Source organism: Meleagris gallopavo, chromosome 4, assembly GCF_905368555.1.
Source record: "Meleagris gallopavo chromosome 4, MGAL_WU_HG_1.1, whole genome shotgun sequence".
Taxonomy (NCBI): domain Eukaryota; kingdom Metazoa; phylum Chordata; class Aves; order Galliformes; family Phasianidae; genus Meleagris; species Meleagris gallopavo.
Window position 1 is genome coordinate 12,706,233 of NC_139407.1, and position 22,494 is coordinate 12,728,726.

General features: G+C 35.7%; 1 protein-coding gene across 4 annotated transcripts in view; it reads left to right on the forward strand.

Moving 5' to 3' along the window:
- DCLK2 (doublecortin like kinase 2) overlaps positions 1-22,494 on the forward strand; it is a 78,121-nt gene that overhangs the window by 28,367 nt on the left and 27,260 nt on the right. For 2 of the 4 annotated variants that reach the window (XR_014882841.1, XM_010709572.4), the window contains exons 3-6: positions 12,297-12,399; positions 14,259-14,360; positions 15,646-15,696; positions 18,111-18,205. Coding sequence is in view for 2 of the 4 variants with exons in the window: in XM_010709572.4 (XP_010707874.2) it covers positions 12,297-12,399; positions 14,259-14,360; positions 15,646-15,696; positions 18,111-18,205 (351 nt within the window). In the remaining 2 variants the exon portion in view is untranslated. The remainder of the gene's footprint in view (positions 1-12,296; positions 12,400-14,258; positions 14,361-15,645; positions 15,697-18,110; positions 18,206-22,494) is intronic. The other 2 variants (XR_014882842.1, XM_085222206.1) reach the window with 1 other exon arrangement.

The window sequence follows — 22,494 nt, forward strand, 5'->3', positions numbered from 1 at the left end:
AAGAAACAGTGAGTTATATTTACAGGACAATGGATAAACTCTTGAGAATGAGCTTTGGATATCTCTATTAGATGTGATTCCTTGTTCCTCTACTGCTCTCAAGCGTGGAGCACATATTTGTAATAACTTCAAAATCTTTTAGTATTTTTTTTCTTCTTTGTCTATAGTATTCTTTTATTCCCCTTCATTTATAGCAGAGTGTATTGATGAGAGTATCTTGAAATCACATCCACATTACAGGAAAAATATTCCTCTGACTTAATTACACAATAGAGTTTGAAAGTGGATCTACCTCTCAACTGGAATCTTTTCCTAAAACTTTTCCAAAGTATTAGTCACTATGTTTCCATTTTGTCTCAAAAGCCAGTAGCTGTTGGTATGTTTCCTGGTAACAGCAACTATTGAGCTTACAGTCTTTGTTGCTGTAAATATCAAGAAAGCAGGGACAGAAAGCTGGAGTCCAATATTTTCACAATCAGTCTCTACCAAGAATCCTTGTTAGGACAGTGGTACACTTGGTAAGAACTGAAACATTTTCTTGTTTGCTTAAAGGAAAAAGGTGCTCTGTGGAGTTCAAAATGACTTAGAATTGAACTAAAAAAGCCAAAGCAGGTGTGCAGTGAGATATTAATTTCTCCTGTGTAAACTGACTTTGCTAGGGGTGAATCTGATGTCAGATGCTCTAAGTGACCTTTTTTTTCCTTAGTATTTTATTTATCCATATATAATTATTCTCAAAATGTTTTAAATGAGTCATCCACTCTCATACTATGAATCATTTTTAGCCTAGCTAGCCTACATAAAAATATTTTTAACTAAGGGCTAGATAATGAGAGTATGATTCCTAGATATTTGTGAGAGATCTTCATCTGTAAACTATCCTCAGCTGTCAGGAAACAAGTTATAGTTTGTCTTATTCTATAAAAGCTCAGTTTTAATCATTATTTACTATAACAGAAAGTGTAGGTTTTATGTGAAATTGAATATTTAGGATTTAGTGAGAAAAGTGACCTTTATCAATTATGTTCTTTATCATATATACTTGAGTTTGCCCATTTTGTAAAACACATTAAAAAATCTTCTATGAATCTGTACCCTCAAAGCAACAAAAAATATGATACATTCTTCAATAGGAAGTATAATTTAAGCAGATTGTTCACTTCTAACATCCAACTGCAGTAGATTCTTTGATGGTTAAATCTGGCTGCTAGTTCTTATATATTAAGCTGTACTTAAAATCTCAACATTCATGAACATGTATATCCAGCTATTTTAAAGACTGAATTCTCACATCAAAATTTCAACACTGAGAAATTCATTTCCAAAAATACCAGCACTTACGCCTAGATAAGCTTTAAGTTCTTGGTAGCATCTAGGCCATCTCCAGCTGCATTGTTACAAGGAATAAAGAGAAGGTTAGGCAGCACTAGACAAACTAGTGATTTTTGAACATTTTGAAACAGCTTTTTAAAAGCTCTGGTTGCAAATTGTTAATGCTGCCTCACTTCTTAGCATAAATGGGCTGTCTACCTTCCTCTTATTCACTGTGACCCTTCTCCATCACCTTACAGATGGGATTTGGTTCTGATTTATGTTTCTTTTTATTTTTATTTTTTCTACTATTGTGGTGTCTTGGAAATACCTCAAGTGATTTTGGTCTAAAGGTGTTTTTTTACCCCATTTTTTAAGCATCAGTAGTGTCAGTGTATGCAAGGGAAGGTAAAAAAGTAAAGTACCTCAAGATGTTTTAAACTTTCACTCCCATCTCTAACACAAACTTGTAGGTGGTTGAAACGTATGTATTTTAAGTAGTGTAATTTTAATTATGTTATTCTTAAATATTGCTTCCTTTTTATTATTGCCAAATTACTTCCTGTCAGTGGTTTACAGGCTGGTTCGGCCCAGTTCTATGACTAGCAGAGTGGAGGGACCCATAGATCAGCGCCCCAGAAAAGAGAAAAAAGGGAAAGAAAGGGGAAAAAGGGTAGAGAGATGGGCCTAAAAGCAAAACAGCTGCAATGATCTGAGGAGAAACAAACTAATTTACCAAATAAGATATTGGAATGCAAGATAGCATACTATAATACAATATAATATAATACAATATAATTAGAATTGAAGCTTTTTTGAATTTCTGAAAGCCAAAGGCCTTGCTCTAATGCTAAGGCGAGACAGTCTGGGGAGCTCACATGCTGCCAAGTGAAAAGGGGAGGTCTCGTGACCTTGCCAGGGGTTTTATCCCCTCTCTGAAAGCAAAGTCCTCCAGAGTATGTAGTTCTCTTCTGGGACAGGTACCCAGAACAGGAGCGTTAACTCTTTAACTCCCAGTGCACTACATGATGTTATGATATGGAATACAGATAACAAAAAATCATCAAACCATAACACTTCCCTTTGTATTCTTCTTGCAGTCCTAACTTACTGATGCATAGGGCAATACTCGAACTTTTCTGGAGTATTTCTGTAAACTTAAGCTTGAGGTAACACTACCTAATGAAAGTAAAGCATACTATGTGAAACGAGGGGGAGATTGCATTTCAGCTGTGAATTTTAAGGTTTTGGGTTTCTTTTAATTATTATTATTTTTTTCTTAGCCTACTGTTTTTAGAGTACTTCAAAGTATTACAAATAATTGATCCAAAGAAGAGGAAAGACTCTTTCCAGAGACTGAGAAATTTTCCTGAACTCGATTTCTGTACTGCAGGCACTTTGTACTATGTCTTTCAAGCTATTCTCCAGCTAGACCTTCAGGAATATCTATATTGACAGATACTGAATTGGGAAAATTCAGCACAAGTCCAGAAAATCTGAAAACTGCACACTTGCAGGCTTTGAGCTGTCACGTTTTGTTTAATTTGGATCTTAAATAGAAAAAATAAAATAATAAAAATTAGTTTTAGACTTCAGTACAAGTCTTTGGAGAAAGCTCCTTTCACTACTAGCATGTAACCAGATTTCAGTATGACTGAGCTATTGTGAGTTTATTAATAGTTCTCACTCCTTTGAAGGCACCATTATGTAACCGTCATGTATGGAATATAAATATTTGTATAATAATTACACAAAGAATTGTTTCAAATTGAAAAGCATTTGAATTTCAAACGATTGTTTAGGCTAGTAAGTAAAGTGTTTTAGAGCAAAAAAATACTGCTACAGTACCCTTTCAACAACCAAAAAAAAAAAAAACCTGGCAGAAAGACATGCATGGAATACTTAGCAGATGCAGTGTGAACCATGGATTGCTGGAAAGCTGCAGTTGGCTTTTCCATATAGTACCTGAATCAGCAGTTTCAGTACGGTGTTTGTGGAAAGCAGATGGTTTGTACAAACCTAACTAGGAACAGTAAAATAATATGTGATCACTTTAAATTCACTTATCAGGTGTCTGCATCTCCACCAGAAATACTTCTGAAGTCTCAAGGAAATAAAAGAAAGAAAAAAAGATCACTTCACTGATCCATATTTGCCTTCTAGAAAACTTTTAGGATTGTGCCTTTATTTTGGGAATAAATGAGACAGGTTGCCTCTTGTTCTTGAGATTTTCCTCTTGCAATTAAGTTAAAAAGGACTTGTTAATGGCAAATAAGACTGCTTGTATCAGTACAAACCATGTCGGTGGATATCTTCCTTAAGGCAGCTTCTATGAGAGTTGCTTCTTTGGGAAGGCTTTGCAAGCCAGACAGGTATCTGCCAGCCCATTTTAATGTACCAGTACAGAAAATGTCAGGTAAGTAAAATCAATTAACTATGATCAGATATGCTCATGTAGATAAGAATTAGGACTCCTGCAGTGAATTTGCCAAAAGTAGCTGGGCTTGCGTTCTAATTCTGAATACTAAATCAGTCGATCACTGACAGGGCCCCACAGAGACCTGATTGGCACACGCAGTGAAACTCTATCCAGAGCTAGTAAAAACAACATATGTTCCCTGAAGCTGCTTAGGAAGCTTTTTAAGCACTGGCAAATATCTATGAAAGCTTTAGACCTTGAGAGTAGAAATAAGGACAGCAGTAACCTCCTAATGAAGGAGCAGTGGCAGAACTATACTCCTGCTTTAGCAATAGCAACTAAATGGATTAAGGCTAATACTTCTGTAAACAAGTGTAGGAGTGGTTGAAATTCAGACCAGAACTCCAATGCATACAGAAATTCTCTCAATGGGACAAACTGCAAGAGGGGAATGAATGTAAAGTGAATCTACACTAATATGTATCACACATATCTAATATGTGAGATGCAGTGATAGTATCCTGGCATGTCTTTGTGAAGTTCCTGCTTGCTGCTTTTATACTCTGTATTATTTCAGGACTGTGGTGCTATTTCAGCACTTGAAGGGAATCAGAAATCATCACTGAAGAAGCATTTCTGCTTTTGCAGAGCATCGGATGCTCGTGGCCACAGGAAGAAGAGAATGACGAATTTTATGCTAAATATTAGTCAAAAGAGAAAATTCTTTTTTCTAATGCTTTTTCAGGATCAGACAACTGATAAGTTGAATCACACATGTAATGAAAGTTAGCAGAAAGCAAATAGATTAATCATATTATATGCTTCTTAAATTAGGACGCTGTTTACCTTTTGGAGATGAAAGGAAAAAAATCTTGATCTGACTACAGAAAACTGTAGGAATGTATTACTGCCATGTGTATGTACAATAGGAAATAGGTGGTAATGACAGCCTTGCCACAGTGTTACTTATGTGATTTCTTTTCAGAGCAGATGCAGTATCTGCTCCTGATGCGCTGCTAAGTAGCCCTTCCTGGCACTGCTGCTAGTTGCAAAGTGTGTTTGTGATTTTGAGACAGCCAATGCTCCTTTTATACCAAGGTACTGCAAGGTGACTCTACTGTATGGTGTGCATTTTTGTGTAGTTGCATACCCAGATGCAAGCTGTGCACTGGTCTTGTACTACATACCTCCCTTCTGTGTGGAGCAGGCATGAAATTACAGTACGTTTCAGTTGCAGAAGGATCACTTTATAGAGAAGAGGTGCAATTGCAGGATGACATTAAGTTGGCTGTAATGCAAACAGCAGTGAACAGGCAGCAGCCCAATCTCAGTTGCTGGTGGTAGGACCCAGAATGTTAATATTTTGGCTTATGCAAAGCTTTATGCTACAGCACTGCTACCTTGGATTTGAGCAGAATCCCATTTAGAAATTGCATGTAGATTTATATTTCTGGAAAGCAAATGTTTGTTTCAGGTGAAATAGCAGTGAAACGAATAGATCTTTATAGGCATACAGACAGAGCTTTTTGAAATGGTTGCATTTCTTTCCTCAGACTGATAACTACTCACACTACAGATTTCCATTACCTCTGCTGATAATTGAACTGGAAGATGTTTAAGCAGCCAGAAAGAGGGAAGGGAAAGCTGTGAGTGATGCTTTCTTCTAAGTCATCATTGGAATTTAACATTTATCAACGTTGTGTACACCTCTGTCTGTATGGATAAATTAGTGCACTTGTATCTTAGTATTTGTTTAACTAGTTTATGTATTATTTTAAGTGTGTATGGGGATACCGTGGTAATGCTGTATAGAATCCTGTTAATTCTTTCTCTAAGGAGAAATCTGAGGGGGAGAAAAACCTTCTGATCATCAATCCTATTTGTGAAATAAGTTCATCTTTTATCTAGTAACCTTGCCTTTGTTTTAGATTATTTAAAGAGATTATTTTTCAGAAACATAAAGTATGCTTATACGGATATTATTTATGTCTTTGAATTCCTTTTGAAACACCAAGCATGTTGCAGTCTTATACTTCAGACTGGTATAATTTCCCAGAAATATAACAAAATACCACCATGTCCAACCACAGTATAATTTTGATCTAGTTATGGAATAAATTGAAAAGCTATTGCAAGTATACTTTTCAGCTCTTTATGAAATCATCTTATATCTGCTTAGTTTTGGTTAGGACGTTGTTTTGTTTTCTTAGAGAAAGGAAAACAAGGGAAGTTTGAAGGTTTTTTTTGTTGTGCAAATTAATCCTTGTAAAAGTAATGAAAAAAACCTGCAATCTGAGGATACCCAAATCTTAGGTGTCACACTTAGGTGTTTCCATCATCTGCAGCAACAGGTGCTACAGGTTGCTTTTTGAGCCAAACTGAGCAGCTTGACACCAGCCTCTTTAAACCAGAACAGAGCAAAGAGCAAAGTCATACAGTATACTGTGGCTCAAATTCAGGCAGACTGAGCTGAACCTTGATTAATTCCACATGTTGGCAGCTGTAATAGGAACATCTTGAGAAATGCCAGAGAGGTGTTGCAGCCAGAGCAGCTCCCACTCAGTTCCACACAAAATAAAATGTTGAATTTCACTACGGTTGATTTTAAGGTCTGCTCAAAAACAGTGGAAACCTACGATTTCAGCAGATTATAGCTGTGTGCCCCAGCAGCTCTTCTCATCTAAAAAGTCAAAGGAACAAAAGTGAATTTCATTCTTCTAAATCCTCTGTAATACATAGAATTCCATGTTTGTCAAGTAAGGTGATTCTCGCTAAAGGCACTACTGACTTCCTCAGTACTGCAGAGGAGGTAGTACTGCGGAAAAAACAACATAGCTTATAATTTAACTGCATTTGTGTCATTGAATCCATATTTTACTGAACTAAGCCAGCTGTCTGTTCTTAGGTCTGCTTTTTCTTTTAAAATTCTTTCTTAATACAAGCGGCTTTTATTTTTAGACTAGCTACTTGGGACTAAGATGGAAGGTTAGCTGTATGAAGTCAGGTGCTATTTTTGGTTCCGCATTAGTCTTCCCAGTTGTGCCACTAAAGGAAAGAATCTGTTATGCTGACTTATTTGAGCTGCTGTGGTTAATGCCTCTGTGGGCAAAGATATAATTTTGTTAGCTGAAAATGCTGTGTTTTCTTCTTCAGACAGACTGGATTATGGTCATGAGTTTTACATTAGTTAATTCTGCTTCCAGTTTCCAATTATTTCCAAGTTTAGTATGGGTTTTGTTTGCGTTACTCTTTGGATTGAGAAGTGTGGTTTTGAACTTCACTATCACGTAATACACAGAAAAAATCAACTCCTTTTTCAAATAGTGGATAATGCTAGGAGAAAGGTTGCTCCAGGGTATTTTTTGTTACAGAGAATGATGACATGTTTTGTATGGTGTGAGTGAAAATTATTCAAAATTTACAGAATTTTAGTCCCTCTCAACTGTAATTGTTCCTATATCTAAATAGCTGCACATAATTAGTGCAATATTTGAAATAATATTTTGCAGAAAGAGTTCAGGTCTTCCCTTTGGACGACCAGTGAGTGGGCCTTGCCAAAAAGTTCTACAGTACTGAAAGATACATGATAGGAGCACACATATTGTGCATATTTCTAGAGCTTATTTTTCTGGCAGTCATTTCCGTTGCAGAGAAGTTGATCCGTCTGTTTGAAATGCACCCAACTGCAATCTCCCATTTCCACATTCATTTTCTGAATTCAACTCTAGAGATACTGAAAAATAGATGCAAAAACCTGTTTAAATTTAAAATTAAACTTAAATGTGGTATGTGCTGTATTCTGTCATCTGTTCCACATAGCTGCATGAGTTCTGGTGCCCTGACCAGTCTGTTCATGCAGTCTTTCTGCATTGTCATACTGTATTAGGCGTTTCCTGGGCTCACTGCCAAACTTTTTCCATTTACAAGGCAGCAGGCGAATACTTAACATTTGTTTTCTTTCTTACTCTTCAGATTCCCTGTAGGACAGAAGGATTTTGTCTCCTTCATTTTCACTGCTGTTCCTCATCACAGGATATCTGTGAAAGAAGGTTCATTTTCTGATTATGACTTTAAGAACGTGTCACAGTCCATGATTAAATAGTCATTTAGGAAGCTGGCCTAGGAGCATTATTCTTCTTTTCTTACAGTTTTTGTTTCAATTTTTTTCCCTATTTTTCTGAATAGGGTAACAAGCTGTCTTTACCCAAGGAAAATTCAATATTTACAATTTTTTTTTTTTTAAATATACACGTATATTCAAGAAACTTAATTATTTTCTAGCTGTCTATTGAACTTCATGAAAGAAAAAACAATCAGACAATGCCTTGTTCTAGCCTAGAAATCAGACTGTAACATACACCTTCATGGTAATGTACAGCAGCTTAGTGAGGGGACACTACTTGATCTATCCATAGAGAGAAAGGAGATGTTTTCACAAACTGGTTAACTGAGATTGTTAGGATGGTATTAGAGTATCTGAGTAACTGATAAAAGTAAAACATTTTTTAAAATATTCTTCATTTTGTACAGAAATATAGGAGATTATTATAAAGGAAAGTCTTTGAATTGCAAAGTAAATTTGCTGGTCTCAAAGTCACCAGCATGCACAGATGTATAACAAATCAGGTAATGAAATTTTTCGTTTTGTAACAGCTGTTAGTTTTGCATTCTTTCTGCGTGACCTGACCTAGTTAAGCCTCAAAGACGGCAAGTACTTAAACACATCCATCTATTTTGGCTTGGTCAAATTGTTCTGTGGCAGTGCGGAGACACAGGGGAAGTTCCAAGGTAAGAAAATCTGTTAAAATCACAGCGCTCAGTAGGAAGGGGTGGGACTGCCCTTTTTACCTTCCTCTTTGATTTTCTGAGGATACTGAGAGGAAGCTCTTCCTTTTGAAATTTAAGCCTGCCCTTACTGGTGGTGGAACTGAAATAGAAAATGGACAACTCCCCTATTTCTGCAGGACTGCTTTATTTGTACTTTTCTCTTTAGGACATGCACAAACCCTTGAACCTCAGCAATGCTAACTTTGTTGGAAAAAGGGAAACAAAAATGATGATTACTAAGCTAGCCTGTCCGGCAAAGTAGACAAATATTTTACTTTTGCTTACTCAGAAAGAAAAGTTGCAAAGGGCAAAACTGTCAGGACAGCATAGCTGTGATCTGGCCCAATCAAAGACGAGTAGCATTTCTTGGGAGAGAAGTGGAGACCTGTCAGACCAAAGGTAGTAGCCTGGAGGTTATATCTAGTTCTGTCACACTGACATTTAATATGTTATTATGTTTTTTGGTAGCAATTCCTGGGGAAAAAAGAAAGCAAAAACCAAAACAACACATTGCATTTTTTTTAAGAGCTTCAGCCTTTAATTCTTGTCACTACTGCTGAGCTGAAAAACACATCCACAAATCCAGCTTTTACTTGGCATGGCATTTCTGTTAGTTTTTCTTTTCCCTCGTATTTTATGCACTTCCTTTTTAAAATATTTATACCATATCCTGTTTTCCTGAAGGCAGTAAATATGTATTTTTTTTCTTTATTGTTTAAAAGCAAATGAAAATAATCTTGTCTATCTTTTCCAGTTTGGATGTTGTAGTTCAATTTCCATCTGATGTGGGGATTTTGTCATCCAGAGCAGATTTCCCCAGACACAGGGTGTGGCTCTGCAGACTTAAACTGTAACAGTCCTGTTGCTGTTACTTAAATTGAATCAGCCATGCTAAATTGAACCAGTCCATTTCTCTTTACAGCTCATCATTCTACATTTAGGATGAAACACAACTGTGCAGCTGGAATAAATAACAATTTATTCAGTGAACTCTTGGCTGGAAGGTGTTGATACTGATCTGCTGTGTGGTGTTTTTTTAATTTGTCACTAATTGTATTATCTGTGTTTCAAAGTTACATCACAAGTGTATGTATTAAAAGCTTGAATTTTTTTGTACTAGAACATGAAACTAGTTAAAACCCCCAGGTAATAATTAAGGAACACAATACTATTCACATCAGTGTGTAAATTTCTTTCCATTCGACATAGCTGCGTTTGAGACAACTGGATACCTTAAGGATATCTTTTCTTTGTGAGCTGTTGCACTGTTAGTTAGCACGAATAAGGTAAAAACATCATTGTCATAGTCTATGGATGAAGAGGTCCAATATTGTTATGCTTTACATCCAGTTTTGCTACGTCAAGAGCAGTATTGTTGGCTAGGCCTTCCACTGTGGTTGCCAGTCGTTGCTTCCTGCCCATTACTTGTCTTTCTTCGGGCTCACAATGTGACACTGGATGCTTTGACGTGGCTTGAATGTTACTGGTGTAATATTATTTCTCCTATGGAAATATATACCATTTCTTTATGAAATAGCCAGGAAAGGAAAAGATAGATGGTACTTCTGTTGTCAATTTCTACTATGAATTCTTGTGTGATGAAACTATACATAAGTCTATGGAAATAAATACCTCTTTTTGTTTAAGGCGCACTTTCAAGGCTATTCCAGTTATCTTTTGTGCATAGATCATTGTAGATTCATTAGTGTGTAGAACTGCTCTATAAACAGCAAAAGGATGATACCACACATGATATCGTACATACATCTCCATGTATTTCTCACAATCTGACATAAGACCCATCATTCTGTCCTTTCCATCTTACAGCTTGGATATTACTCTGGATGTGTTAAGGAGAGAGGGAGAAGCTTCATATTAGAGCCAGATTCATTTTAGCATTTAAGTGTAACCAGCTCAAAACAGCACTGCAATGACACTAGAGGTACAAGCAAAAAATTGATGGGTGTACAGCCTGTGGGAATGGCCCCCACTATGGGACTTTCACAGAGTGCTTCTTTCTCTTTCCCGTGGTGCATCCTGGATGACTATTCTGAATGCTTTCTCATAGCTTTTCTTACAATGGTGGGTTTGAGTTGGCTGTTGAGTTATCTGCCCTCCTACTCCTTGCAGGTGTGAAAGATGTTTGGTCTTTTTTTTCTAAAGCTTGCTTTTGCTTCAGTGGTGATGCTTCTGGCAAAAGGAAGAAAAAAATCTGAAATCTCTGGAAATGGCAGAGTTCAGTTATTAGTAGAAAGGGCTATTAAGTAGAGGGGATGTTAGCATGTTAGCAAAACTCTTAAATTTGTACAGCCTTTTGAATCAAGTTGTTACTGCCTCTTTGGTAACAATTTCAAGTGCAGCTTAAAATGTCTCTAGGCAATGTGACTAGATTGTTGTCAAGACAGTAAGACAAAAATAAAAGGATTTTGTTAGTGGCTGGAATCCTTTGTCTCCGTAATACAGTGAAAGAAATACTCAATACTGCAAGTGGCACAGCATGAGGATAGTACTGGAGAGGCACCTGCTGCTGTTCTGGGTGAGCTGCCATGACAACTGTGCTGCTTCTGGCTGCCTGGTCTCTTCTTGCAGAGCACACAGGGTCATTGGTATTCTGAGTGCTGCCTGCTGCAGGCAGCAGCAAGCGCTCCCTCCAGATCTGCCAGCATTTGCCATTATCACCCTGGGTAAAATATGCAAATGGTGCTGACAGGTAGCTGGAAAGGAGAAATACCCGTTTCCCTAGAAACAGTTATTTGTTTAACCTGGTTAATTAAATGGTTTTACCAAATAGTTCCACCTTTCCTGGCTTCTACCTGTCTTTTATTCCCAAATCTCATTCAGAGTATGCAGAATGTTAAAAATAATAGAGAAGGGGTAGGGAAGGTTGGGAGTGGGAGAGGATGTAAAGCAATTACACAGGAAAATGTTGATCAGATTAGTTTTAAGAATTATCTTGCTACCTGTAATCTTTTTTTTTTTTTTTTCTTAGAGTGAATTACAATTTCAGTGAGATTTATTTTGTGGCATTATTGGTTTTAATTTGTTCTAAATTAGACTTTTACTCCTACACAAACTGTCTTCTTGAGGCTTGGTTGTTTTTTATTTTTTCCGTGATCTTTGGTTTTGTCTCCTTAAAGGAAGTCTAAAGCATTTGTCCTTTTTAAAGCCTCATCCTTCTTGAAATAGATTGTAACATTAGTACTTTAACAGTTTTAAAAACAGAACGAGCTGCAAAGGGCATGGAAGGAGCTCTGTATTTTGTTTTTTTCTGGAATACCTTTTAAGAAAAGGGACAAGTAGTGGTTTGGTTTGATGTGACATTTAAAGATGAAAATTAAATACATTAGAGCATTAAGAAAAATATTACAGAAGCAAAAATTTGAACAGAGCTTGCTCACAAGCCATTAATGCAAGAATACCAGAAGCTTTAATGCTACCTACCAGTAGGGTTTCTAGCTGCAAAGCCATTACCATGCACATATAGGCAAAAGTACAGATATACACATAAGAGAAACTTGTCTTGGAGGTAAAGGGCAGTAAGCATTTACATTCTTGACTGTTAGTTTTCCTGCACATGAGGAATAGCTAAAGTACTTGAGAGCTACAATGACTGTTATCATAGAAGAACATTACAGTAAAAAGGAGTACACAAACTTATTAAGAGTTGCTGACTAATGGAAGATTTAGCATTTGAAAATACTACCTTTGTTTATTTTACTCTATATGTTTTGCCATTAAGGTGACATGCTTGCAGGACTTCTTTGGAGATGATGATGTCTTCATTGCATGTGGACCTGAAAAATATCGGTACGCTCAGGATGACTTCGTTTTGGATCACAGTGGTAAGACCGCATTTCCTAAACCCACTAGAGACAGTCAAGTTCATTGAGGCCTTTCCTAACCTCTGGTCAATCCTCAAGAGCTATGTCATATAGGAAAATATGTGTTGGAATATATTTTCGTATCAATTAAAGCATTTTCCCAACCCATCATCTATATTCTATATATCAGTTAAAATGCACCAACAAACGTGATCTATTTTCTTAGGAAACAAATCCTGTCCCTAAGTTTGCCTGGAAAACAGCAGTTTAAAAAGGTTCACTTATACTTCTAATGTAAGTGTAATTTCTAAAACTGGATTTTAAAAGGTTCACTTACAATTCTAATGTTTCTAAAACCAGTTACAAACATTTTCTTTTGACAACTGTGAACTACAAGATGGTCTCCATTATATTATTGTTTTCATGTGAGTTTTGAAAAATCTTTTACATAACTGTTAATTTCATGTCTCAGATTGTCCTGATAAACAATTCATATTTCATTCTTGAACGCTGTAGACCAAATGTTGAGCTTGTTTATATTGTGAGAGTTTTGTGGGTAACAATAATTGCCCTGGCAAGAATCATCAGATTATTTGAGGATGGCTTTGGATTGTGTATTTATGCTGTTTTTCCTAATTGTTATAAACAATGTAATTTGATTACAAAATCTTCTGTTATATTAAGTAATATAGTTATATGCCTAACCACAGTGTTTTATACACTTGAATGCGTTGGCAAATTCAGCTCTCTCCCATTCTACTGTTATTGTCAGCACGCTGCTCTTCTAGAACTAACTGAATCTAGAATGTTGAATCTTCTAGAATCAACATTCTAGAACTATGTTGATTCAAATAAATGGTATTTTTTACATACAGTTTTAAACTAGCTGAGATCCATTTGTATGCGCAGGCATAGGAGAACATGACTGTATCACCTCACACTGCAAATTCTACTCTGGACAAAAATATAAATACCCTTGGTTAAAAGTTTGCTTTTCCCGTTCTAACATGCGCAGACTAACCATGCTGATTTCCTTACTGAGAAACTAGCAACTGAAGGTTTATTTCTCACTTGGCCTCTTCACCATCAATGGTCCTTGCTTTGTATAATACTTCTGGAGGACTTAATAGATAAAAGCAATTTCAGTACAGAGTGGATCATGATTGGGGCATACAGTTCTACGTATCGTTTTTGATGATGACTTGATAGCATAGTCATGGCATTGCCATTATAGTGATGAATAACAGGGACAAAATTAAGAAGGAAAATGATATGATTAGATGGGGAGAGATTTGCAATAAATGCTAACTGTAGGAATTTAAATTTTTCAAAAATGTCAATACATGTATGATTATTTACTCCTTTCCTATTTGGGTTGTCCTTTATTTCATGATATATAGTTGATGGCAAATTACAGTAATCTGTTGTCTCAGCATTTTGGAAGCAATAGGCATTTTTCACCTCTTCAAAAATTGCTCACAACATCAGTTTCTTGCAAAAGAAGGTAAAATAAGCTTGCTGTGCATTTACCCCACATGAAGCTGCCATTTCAGCACACAGGATTTACTGAACTATCAGAGGAACGTTGTCATTGACTGACTTCAATCATTCAGCCATGCATAGGTGCAAACTTGAATAATGACCATAACCCAAGTTCAAGACTTTGAATATGACATGCGGAATGTTACATAAAGCATTTGGCTCAAGAAAATTTTTATGATGTGTGGGTTAAGTTCTGAGATTGACTGCTTTATTCAGTTTGGCAAGCGTATTTGGAAAATACTGATGTTTTTTCTTTTGGATAATAAACAGCAACTGCAGGGTTTGCAGGAAGCTGGTATACTGGATTGTGTTTGAAATTCCACCTGCTTGGTTTGCAGAATGCCGTGTTATGAAATCGTCTTACTCCCGATCATCTGGCATGAGGTATTCAGGGTCCAAAAGTCCAGGACCTTCACGTCGAAGCAAATCACCTGCATCAGGTACAACTTCTAGGATGAGCACATAAAAGACAGTCAAGCAGTTGCTTAAACGGTTGAAAAAGCTATTGGCTCTTTGTGAAATACAACTGATATGCTTTGTTTCCTGATAAAAATGTTTTATCTGTTTCTCACATAGATTTAGTGCTAGTTAATAATAAAACACACATTTATTTTTGAGTCCTGAGAAGAAATGTTGTTTCTATTTATTAATTAACAGGCACTAAAAGTTCCATTTTAAGAAGATTGGAATAATTTGTGCCAATAGTTTACCTGGGATATGCTTTCAGCATAGCAGTTGATTTGCTTGAAAACTTAACTATAGGATGGCTGTGTGGTTGAATTGATATTCATAGAGTATAGCCTTAAATGTTTTGAATTCAGAAGCTTTTCCCTGTGTAAACCAAATAATGTCAAAATACAGGATTTTGTTATTTGAAACAAGTTTAGGAGCTATTCTGGAATATAATTACTCATTAACAGAGGTTTTTTTTTTCTTATACTCCGTATAATTTCAAAGTAAGGTTCATGTTGTGTATTTGACGGAAGCGTGACTGAATCCCATCTGTTCCAAACACTGAGTCTTTTATACAAGTAAATAGAAGGGAGAATCTTGTTTTTCCTATTCTAGTTTTGCATTTAATTTTTAAATATAATAAAACTTAATTGATTTCTTTCTCTCAGACCTGGAGAAGTAGCCCTGAAATCAAACCACTGAATATGTAAATATACAATGCTCTGTTTCAGTTGTAATTATATGTGTGTAAGCTCCTGTGTGTGTATTCAAAACTGCAATATGTTCCAAATTCTCACATCCATATCAATATTTATTGCTTAATTGATGCTGGTTAAAGTCATTTTATGTCTGTGAGATCTTTAAAAGTGGAATATTTATCTTCTGTTTACAAAGTTGGTATATTTAACTGGAAAGCCTCAAACGGTGAGTTTCACAAATGATCTGTATTTCATGCAATCCTGTTAACTGCAATGAGATTGCATGGGACATATATAGAATATATTCATTATCAGTGGTGAATTTTAGGCAAAGTATTTAGAAATCAGCACTGTCATTTCCTTACTTATTTCTCTTTGGACACCTCCATTGGTTAAGTTAATCTGAAAATTTATCCAAAGTGCCTGCTGTTTATCCTTCTATTTACTTGTCTTTTTTTCTCATTTAGTGTTTAGTTATCTTTTTTCCCCTTCTTTCTTTCATGCATGTTCAGAGCTGTTTAATAACTTTTCTCCTTAATGTCTTTTTTCCTTTGTGTCAAATATATGAGTACAGTTAAGAAGGGTGGCCACTACTCCAGTGCTCATTCTTCAGCAAAATCCCCAGGTGAGCCATTACTGTTATGGCTGTATATCACTAGTGTGTCTCCTTCTCTCCATTTCCACTTTCCTCTGCATCTGTGAGTATTTTTAAGATTGAAATGCACATTTTGCATTTACTGAGCCGGACCCATAATGCATCCAGTATTCTTGTGAAAAGTAGGTCTTTGACTGAGATAATCTTAATGATGCTTTATAGTTGTTTGTTGGACATCTGCTAACGTCGTTAATGTTAAATTTATGAAGGTATTATCTTACTACAAGTAGACAAGCATTCTGAGAAGCAGAATAGAAATGTTCAGGCAGTGGAAAAAAACAAGGGTAAGATCTGCTGACAAGAGAGGTGCAGAAATGTGTACCACACCTTTTTATTTGAAGCCTCTTGCTCTTCTTTTTTTCTTTTGGTGTTTTAGAAACTAGGCTGGAATGACAAGAAACCTCTTTCAACCCTCAGTTCCAAGTGAAAGTTTTGCTGGTATTGCTCTAAAACACGCAATATCTTTCAAGTAATATATGCTTTCATTAGCAAATAAGTTGTGACTTTGGACCATATTAAAAGTGTTTACTTTTACCTTTAAAATTTTAAAGGTATTTATAGGTTTTACAGTATTCAGCATTCCAGTACAGTAAATTGTTACCTCTCATGTACTATTTAAGAAAAAACAGAGTAGATTTTTTTTTCTTTATATTCAGGCTGCTTTATGTGTAGAAAGAAAACTCACAAGTACTTATACTTAAAAAATAGTTAAGATAGATAAGTTTTGCATATGTAAGTCTTGCACATGAAATAATCGGCAAATCAATTCAGCAAACAAGCTAAGTGCTAAAAGTAAGTACAGATTGCTTGTGTTTTCCAAGTTAAAAAAAAAAAAAAAAAAAAAAAAAAGTACTGCTGTCTGCAAGGGGGTTGGACTCGACCTCTAGAGGTCCCTTTCAACCACTACAGTTCTGTGATTCTGTGATCTACAGACATCCCTTTCAGATCCTTGGTAGAGTGTTCTATGTATTGTATAACAACAGAAGGAAAATAGAAGGAAAATAGTTGGAAGGAACCTCAGGAGGTCATCTAATCACACCCCTGGCTCAGAGTGCCACCACACCTGTCCAGCAAGCAAAGCTAAGATACTAGCATAGAGTTGGAATACTGTGAGTGTATGGTGGGATATTCTTCCTTAGAAGAGGGAACATTGTTAACTAGCCAGACTCACAGGTACAGTTTAGTGGTTTTGCCAGTGCTTAAAAGGATGATAGGAACCTAGAGACAGAGATGACTTATGGTGTAGGCTGCAATGGTTATGTTCAGGAAAGACTGACTTATCTATGAGTTTCATAAAAAAGAATTTGTGAAGAAACAAAATTGTTTTGGTTCTGTAGTAATAGTTGGTCATTTTTTTTGTTCATGTACGTTACAGCTTGGAACTACTTCTAACAGCATTTACTAGCCCTTCTCATCTTCATACTTGCAAATTCCTTTCAAAACAACGAGGTGCTAACATACTCAGTTCAAAGAAGTTTATGTAAAACAAAGTGATGAAAAGTAGCATATTTACAGATCTGCATGAGGGACATATGCTTGTAAATTCCTTTTACTTCTTTAAAAATGCACGTAAGCTGAAGTTACTTATCTATTGCTCTTGTGTGCAATCCTTGTTAAAGTCAAATTCAAAAAACTATGTTGAAATACTAAATATCTTTTGCAGAAAAAAAAAAAATAAACTCTTAGTCCTATAACAGGTTTGAGAATTAAGTTAAAAGATTTCAAGACAGATTTATTTTATAGCTAAATATTTGTGCCTTAACATCACACATGAGAGATACAGTTATGAAGAACAGGAATTTCTGGAAGTTGCAGTGCAGTCAGCCTGGACTACTGACAAGTAGAGTGCAAAGCTGAAAAAATAGTATTTAGATTACGCTCAAAAAAACAGCAAAAAAAAAAAAAAAACCCACAGCCAACAAACCATCAAAAACTGTGTTCTGCAAAACGTCACACCTGAAAAGTAATGTACTGATACAAAAGAAAACAGACAGCCTTGTGTTTCTGCTTATGAAAATTTCTTCTCTCGAAATTTTGTTGTGCTATATCACAGTAAATTATGGAATGTAAAGAGATTTTGTCTATTATAAAAGCTCTCACACTTGCAAAGTAAAGAGTTGACTTTTTAAAATTCTGGAAGAGCAATGTGATATTTGTGCATTCTCTTAAACCCATATATAGTCACATGAGTTTTGGGGGAATGATTTTGTGGCATGTTATCACATTATTTATTCCTAATTGCTTATGAGTCTGTTTTGATATTTATGTACAGATTTGAGTGATACCTAGTCAGAAAGAGATATTATGTTTTAAAGCTAGTTAGGTGGGTTTGTTTGCTTGTTTTTAATCATTTTCCATTTGTTTGCTTGTTTTACTTTTGGCAGTTAATGGAACACCAAGCAGTCAGTTATCCACTCCAAAATCTACAAAGTCCTCCAGTTCTTCACCAACAAGCCCAGGCAGCTTTCGTGGACTCAAGGTAAGTAACAGACCCATAAAAATATTCTTTTATTAATTGATGTATTACAGTAACACTGAATAATAGTTTAAAAACAAACAAACAAAAAGGATATAATTCCATGGAGCAGCCTTGGTAGTATGAGGTTAGAGTCAAGGTTGGAGTGGAAGAGGGCGCTGATATATGACTTCTGTATTTCATCTTGCAATATTTGTATCTTGTCACCATCTTTGCAGGATGGTGAACTGAGCTTAAGGAAGTCTGAAGATGTTAACAGTGGTTTGAATACGCCAATTTATCCTTCAGTTTTTGCACTGTTTTGTAGATGGCATAAATTCTTGGAGTAATTTATATCCCCTTAGCATATATTAATGTAGCATCCTCTTCTAAATAGTTTATCATCCTGCAGCACTGCTCAAAATTTCATCTGAAGCAACCTTCCTTCACCCGTGGCACAGAATTTCACTACTTTATGCAATCTCCTGCCAGAAAGCATGAGAGAGATTACTTTGAGAGCAGCCTGAAGTTTGGCAGATTTTTCTCTGTTGCACCAAGAGAATTCTCTGCCTCTTGTATTAAAGAATGGCAACATTTATCGTTCTTAGAGGCTGCCTGGAGCCTTTTTCTTGGTAAAATAAAAGGAATGGTCTGGAGTACACAGCAGAGAATCATACTGCTGCATTTGTGCAGCTCTCCTTTCAAGGAGAATTTTCTTATGGAATTGTGAATTGCAGCTTTTGTGGAAGCAGACTACATGGTTTTCTCTCTGATTATTCTGATCAAGTAATAGCTCCCTTTGGTGAACACAACAGTTGTGAAGAAGCTGCAAAATTCTGTGGAGAACTGTTGTCTGAATTAAGGGTCTGGCAAAAGAAAGTGATTTGAATAGTACTTAGATCTGTTTTTTTTTGACATGCTAATTGTTACCATGTCTTTGTTTTGCAAGGAGTAATCTTTTCTCAAGATACTTGAGATTGAAAAATGTAAATGTGGTCTTAAATTTGTCTTGACAGCTCTTGTATAAATTTATGGTAAAGAATGCCAAAATTAGTGGACACGAGGCTCTCAGCTGCTCAGTGCAATACTTAACAAATGCTCATTACTGAAATTACAAGTTTAGAAACTGGATAATTAGGCTTTTTTTTTTTTCTTTTTTTTTTTCTCCCCATACGGTGTCAATAGATTAAAGCTCCATTAAGAAAGAAAGAGTTCTGTCAGTTTTTCAAGCGTTTTTCTGTGAAGTGGATGTGTCCTGTTTTCCCTTCACTGTCAATTTCAGAGAAGTAGACTGCTGTACTTTTTCATCTAGGAATTTAATTTATGCTAGTTATTAATGAGTCTTCCTGTCAAGTAAGTCATTACTATATCACCAAAGAAAACAGCAACTATAAATGAATCATCTCAGACCTAATGTGTTACTGAAGTAGTGAGTACCCCTTGTTTTATCCCATTGAGACGTACCTGTTCCAGCTGTGTTCCTGAGATTAATGATAGGAAAAATTAGTGGGTGAATGTCAGGATAATTTCCAAAAGGATGGAGAACACTCTGCAATTTCCTGGTTATGTTCCTGTATGAATGACAGTTTCAGTGGCAAATATATCAACATAAACAGTAACAGGAAAGCATTTTTAGTGAAAAACAAGATATTTTAAGAAATCCATTGCTATTACTCTAAGATTGATCTTGGGCAATCCAATGACAAAAACAGCAGGAAAGCACAGACCAATTTTAGTATTTTGAGATTACTGATGCTCCCTATTATTGAAGAATTCCTTGTTGCTACGACTGCATCACTGCACAGACAAATAATCTGGTTTCCTGTGCTTATTTAAAGGTACCGTGACTGCAGCTGAACGAAAATGAGGATATAAATAAATACTGTGGCAGACAGTGAAGGTATAAAGAATATTTCTGAGGATTTTTTGGCTTTGGAAATGCAGTATTATAGCTGCCTTTTCCTTTAAAGTGAAGCCTTCTCAGTCCACAAGGATTCCTTCGGTTTGCACAGCTTTATAAGTAGAAGTGCAGAATCTCCTTGCAGGAAACACTTCTGATGAACAGCTTATCTTCTAAGGGAAAGGTTTTATTTCTGTTCCTTTTTTGGCTCTCCAAACAGAGCACCCATATGCTATTAATTGTTCACTGCATACATTAAGCCAATGTGCTCTACAACATTCCAATTTTCTAAAAGTGATTAAAAATTTTTACTGGACTCTCAAATGACATTGAAGTCATAGGAATTTATGCTATGGCTGTAGAATAATAAACAGTATACAATTCTCCTACAACCTTAAATAAATTCCTCTAGTCTAGTAAGTGAAAAATAAAGATACACCAGAATGTTGCCTTTTGACAATAACTGCATGAATAAATAAGAGCACACATTAAAGAAGCACACAAAGTTGTGTACTATTGTTCTTTTGTCCTTATTTGCTTTTAACCGCACAATTTTAGCCCATTACTAAGCATTTAACCTATTGTAGAGGTTTATTTCAAGATAAGGATTTAGGTATAACAGATAACAGATAGGGGCATGAAGTACATGGTAACTTGTTACTTGTCGTTGGTTCTCAGTGTGTGTTTATTGACCCAGACATGTAATGTCATAAAGGGTTCTTTGACTCCTAGCTCATCTGGTACATGTGTTACTAAGCATGACATGTATCATAAAAATCATGAGAGACTACAATATGTATGAGATTTTGAACAGTAGTGTTGCAATATCCTTACTTGGGTGTGTTTTGTTGTCTCCTACTGGAATCAAGTACCATGAAGTCTTATCTTTTTTTTTTCTTCTTTTTTTTTCCATAATAAAATTATACTTTGCAGTTGAGGCATTTCTTAGAATTGCAATTATGCTACGTAGTAGTGTTTGAATTTGTCTTATGTTACTTTTTTGACTTACTGAGAAAATGATCAAAGAGAAAGGGCATTAAAACCCAATCCAGCAATTAAGTTAAGCACTAAGCACTTGCTTAACTTTAAGCTATTGATTAGTCCCTTTTATTTCAATGGGACAGTTAATTTACTTAAAGTTAAACATGTGCTTAAGTGATTTGGGAGATCAGTACCTATCTTCATCAAGGCAGTAATCTTTAGTATTGTATGCATGTTTATCTGTTAGCAATTGCATATTAAGGATATCTGCAAGGAATTATCCAGCCAACGCAACAGCAGTTCTGAGAGGAGTTCTTTAAGTGTTGCTTTTGGTAAATTACAATTAAGTTTCTTTCTTGTTCATAGAATAAATAAAAAGACTTGGCTATTCTGTGATGGGAGGAAAACCGGTGTATTCAACTCCATGTTATCTCTGCCTTGGGATCTCAGAAAGCTTTACATAATATGGCGAAACTCAGAATCTCTTTAGGAGAAACAGTAAATCTTTGCATGGTTCTTCAGTGTTGCCAGAGCAGTGCAACAAAATGAATTTATATTGTTTTCATCTTAGAGATTTTGTTAGCATTGAGCATTGTAATAAAGCACCTGCCATACATGGACAGCCATGTACACCAGACCAGGCAATTCGGTGACTGAAGTCCTCCTTTTCTATCCAGACAAGTAAAACAGAAACCTTTAGGTGGGAAGCAGTAACACTGCAGAAAAAAAAAATGCTCTAGAATGCACTATCCCATATGGATACCAAGAAGTTAATTATTGAATGTGGGGGGAAAAAAACACCAAAACATTTCTACAAATATTTGTATCATGGACAGTTTATCTAACCTGAGTGCAAAGGTCAATAAGGTACCATTCTACTTCAACAGAATGTGAAATTCAATCTGTGGATCCTTCCTGAGACTCTCGTTAGATGAAAAATAAAATCCCACCAGATGTACACTTATCTCAAATTACCTTCTTACTCTTTCCACTTTTCCATATAAATACAAAGTTTACATATTTTTCTGAGGTATGGTAGCATTTTGACTCAAAAGACATATAAAAGTCTTCTGTACTGGGTGAGTAGCATCAACTGAAATGAAGACTGACAAGCTGCTTTTTTTTTCTCTCCCAAATCATAGTCTCAGGCTCTGAAACAGATCTTCAGGGACCCTGGCCAGTCCCTCCCTACTTATCCATCACCTTATACTTGCATACTCATTTTACTTCATCTCTTGAACTCTCTGATGATTTAAAAGCTTTTGTGATTTTCATTTGATTTTTTTTTAATTATTTTATTTTTTTTATTTCTGGATATTTCAGATGTTAAAAAAAATTAAAAGAAAAGAAAACACTACAATCCTACAGTACTGTATTGATTATTTGGCTGTTATATGGTAGAAACAGGTATCTTACTATCAGTGAAGTAATA